The 3,675-nt window shown below is 38.6% G+C and overlaps 1 protein-coding gene across 1 annotated transcript in view; it reads left to right on the top strand.

Annotated features, from left to right (window-relative positions):
* The first annotated feature begins 948 nt into the window (after positions 1-948).
* LOC128999091 (KICSTOR complex protein SZT2-like) overlaps positions 949-3,675 on the top strand; it is a 24,320-nt gene continuing 21,593 nt past the window's right edge. The window contains exon 1 of the mRNA XM_054425447.1: positions 949-1,225. Within this exon, the coding sequence (XP_054281422.1) occupies positions 949-1,225 (277 nt within the window). The remainder of the gene's footprint in view (positions 1,226-3,675) is intronic.

Genomic DNA, 3,675 nt, shown 5'->3' on the forward strand with positions numbered 1-3,675 from the left:
TTTAGTTACATAATCAGTCAGTTGAGATAATAACTCAAATTGTCTCTTTCTTTTCTTTTTTTAGTAGGGATTTATTGCACAAGATGTGAATAGTACATTATACTTAATGAATATCAACCCGACCTACCATCATAACCCATATTGTTGACTGACCTCTGAGAAAATAAGACCGGGCAAATTTATTTCATTGTGCATGTTTTACAATGTACAGTTTTAGTTTAACACTATCAACAACATAAAAACAAAAACATTTGCAATTCGTTCGTAGTTATTTACATCTTTGACCAACTACTACAAAGTCTTAAACTACTACTACAGTCTTCAAGTAAAAACGCGTTTCCTGTTTCCAGCCTACTAACACTGGTTTAAATGGAAAAAAGGTGATTTTTTTTGTATCTATCTTAAATTTATTTGTTTCGGTAAGGTTCAGTTTTTTATTGCCCCATATAGAATTAATAATATATATATGTTACACTCAATCTCCGGATTCGGACAATGTCCGAAATTTCTACCCACTCCGCGATGTGGATAGTGTGAAATATCCACGTCGCGGAGTGAGCATTTTATTCGGACATTGGCCGAAGTGAAATGCCCAGACCGCGTTGTGGGTAAATTGATTTACTAAAATGCCGAAGTTATATCGTTCTTCGGCGATTGAGCAAATCCAAAATACCCACAACGCGACGTGAGAAAGAGGGATTACCCACGTCGGGTTGTGATTATTTCTAGTTTGTGCAAACGCCGAATTTGCGTTTAGACATGTCACCCCCACCATTTGAACTATCTGCGATTAGGATGGACGGACCTGCACCTGCATTGTATTTTCTTTACTGTCGCTGTCCTGTAGTAATACGCACGTTATCAAGTTAATATATGTTCAGTGATTACCTCTTGTGAGATATTGTTTTGGTCTTAAATCAAGACGTAAGGGATAGTCTTGTTGCTTGGATGGCTGACAATAACACCTCTGGCTGGGCAAATGGCCTCAAGATCATACAAAATACTAAGAACAACAGTTACCACAGGGGTATTAAGAGAAACCCGTTCGGCGCAACTCAGAGAAATGGACTAATAGATTCTCCTTTGACATCAGAAGTCGTGAAGATAATAACAACCGAGGAAGAACTTGAATATGAGCTCTCTAAGCTAGAATGTAGTTTGACCGAAGTAGAGAACGAAAGGGGAACTCCTATGGATGACTACACAAGAATTCTGACCAACGATTGTATACAACAACAAACATGGAGAACAAGAATCTACGTCAATCGAAATAATTTCACAATGTGGCAATGATTGCGACAAATGAAGCAACCGCTTTGAATGTGGCCTGAACATCCATAAAGAAGACGTAAATAGAGAGCAGTTAGACTTACCGTTACCTTTGTGCACTCCCTGCTTAAGAAAAGTTGCCATTGATATTAGATGTGAAAAGTGTAAAACGTCTTTAACTATCGAGGCAGAAAAAAATGTTAAAGAAAACAGAAAAAAACGAACTCCAATTCCAGGTGGCGACAAATAAATTTCTTTGCACCGAGGATGTACCCGATGGCCAAGTAAACATACGGAAAGAAGCGATTATCTCATCCGGATCCAAACCACACAGTTTGGAAAGTCGGTGGCTCAGTTGGTAGCTTTACGGACTTCGGGCCCAAGGCAGCGATGTCGTGGGTTCGGATCCTGGTCACTGCCACTAAAATGCATCAGTACAGTTCACCTTCGTACTGAACTGGCTCACCCCTTGCTTTGCTGGATATGTTCCACGCACAGATCTGTGGTCTATGTGGACGGGTAAATCAGAGGTTAAAAGAAGTCGCCAACCTCTAAAAAACAAGGTTTTATAAGATGTTGTTGCAAGAAGAACTGTTTGAGTAAATCATGTAAATTAAGTCAAACGTTAAATGCAATTATAAATGCCATGGCAGCACCTCTTGAGCCAATAAGTAAAAGAAAGTAACTCACCATCGCCAACAATGAACTTCAAACAAAGAAAAATAAAAGAAATATGTAACTTCTTGTTACTGTGTGATAATTGGCGTTTTCTGAGGCTACTAGTATTTTTGTAAAGCGGAAAAACATAATTTCAATGTATGTGTAATGGACCTTTTTTTATTTGTTCCTATTCGGTAATTTTATGATTTCTTGTATTTTATAAAATGCTATTTATACATTAAATAATTATAATCACAAACATAAATTGTATTTATTTTATCTGGTGATTGTAGATTTCATGTAGATTTTTATGTATACGGTAGTTTATAAACTACTAGTCGGCGTTTGCGCAAACTAGAAATACCCACTTCCCGACCTGGGCAATCACTTTTGCTCACATCGCGTTGTGTGTATTTTGAATTTACTCAATCGCCGAAGAAGTTTTTGTCTTCGGCGTTTGAGTAAATCAGTTTACCAACAACGCGGTCTGGGCATTTCGTTTCAGCCAATGTCCGAAATAAAATGCTCACTCCGCGACGTGGGTATTTCACACTATCCACATCGCGGAGTGGGAAGAAATTTCGGACATTGTCCGAATTCGGTGATTGAGTGTAACATATAAATAAATTAAACGACGGTGGGTTAAAGCTGGAAATTCAACTCGGGAGACACCTAGCGGTAATTAGACGAACTGTTGCGAACGTCAAAGCGAAAGCGCACCTAGTGGCGATGGCTAGTACTAGCAAGGAGGGATTGGGATTGGGATAGGATTGGATTTGACTCGAGACTTCTTGATGGGAGTGGAGTGGGACTGGGAGGCAGACTAGCAGACAGCAGACATAACATAACCTCTAACCTCGTTTTTTTAAATCAACCAGTGTCAAGTTAAGTCACGTTCTTTTCTTTTCAAACATAGTTTCTATAAAATAATAATTTTTGGTAACTCCTTACTTCCGTGATAAAATATCTTTCTACTGTTCCCATCTTTATTGAAAAATGAACCCGGTATTTGGAATACACGTGGGGAATTCTGGAGCATGCTTGGCTATGTGCAAGGTAAGTTGTTTCTTACCTTGATAGCCTAGCCTACCTAACACCTCCCGTGACATTGATGACCAAAATATCTAAATAGACTAGGCCTAGTTCAAAAATAAAGATACACTATTTACTACAAGTTTTTTGGGCAAGATAGTGTTGAGCCTATTGTGGACCCAAGGCATCAAAGTAGGCTAGGCCTAACTTCATTGAATGAATACAGTGGCCAATCGAGAAGCCAGGCTTAAAGAGATTTTTGGAAAACAGAGGGTTTAAGGTCGATTCACACACATCAGTTACGGCACGTCACAGTAAAGTCACTTCAGGCACGTCACAGTTAACAAAAATATTCTTTGATGGATTTTCTATTGCGCTATCTACACTCATCCGTAGCAGTCCCGTCAGTCTCTCTGCCGGCATCCGTCAGTCAATTTCAGATTTCTTTTCACCGATATTTTTTGATTGTTTGGACGCCTGACGGAACTGTTTGAGGTTAGAAAATAGTGTTATTGTTATTTAAATGGTTGCGTTTGTATTTTGAGTACTGTTTGTAACAATCAACAAGATAGACAATGATAATTTAATAGAACATAGGTTTAAAATGTAAATTTTTTGACTGTAAATTACTGTAAATATTAGAGACGGAAGACTGACTGAAACCAACTGACGGACAATTGACTGAGAAATTGCGGATGCAACTGTGACTGGACT

This window comes from Macrosteles quadrilineatus, unplaced genomic scaffold, assembly GCF_028750875.1.
Source record: "Macrosteles quadrilineatus isolate MER2022 unplaced genomic scaffold, UCM_ALF_1.0 Scaffold_7__1_contigs__length_78375512, whole genome shotgun sequence".
Lineage (NCBI taxonomy): Eukaryota > Metazoa > Arthropoda > Insecta > Hemiptera > Cicadellidae > Macrosteles > Macrosteles quadrilineatus.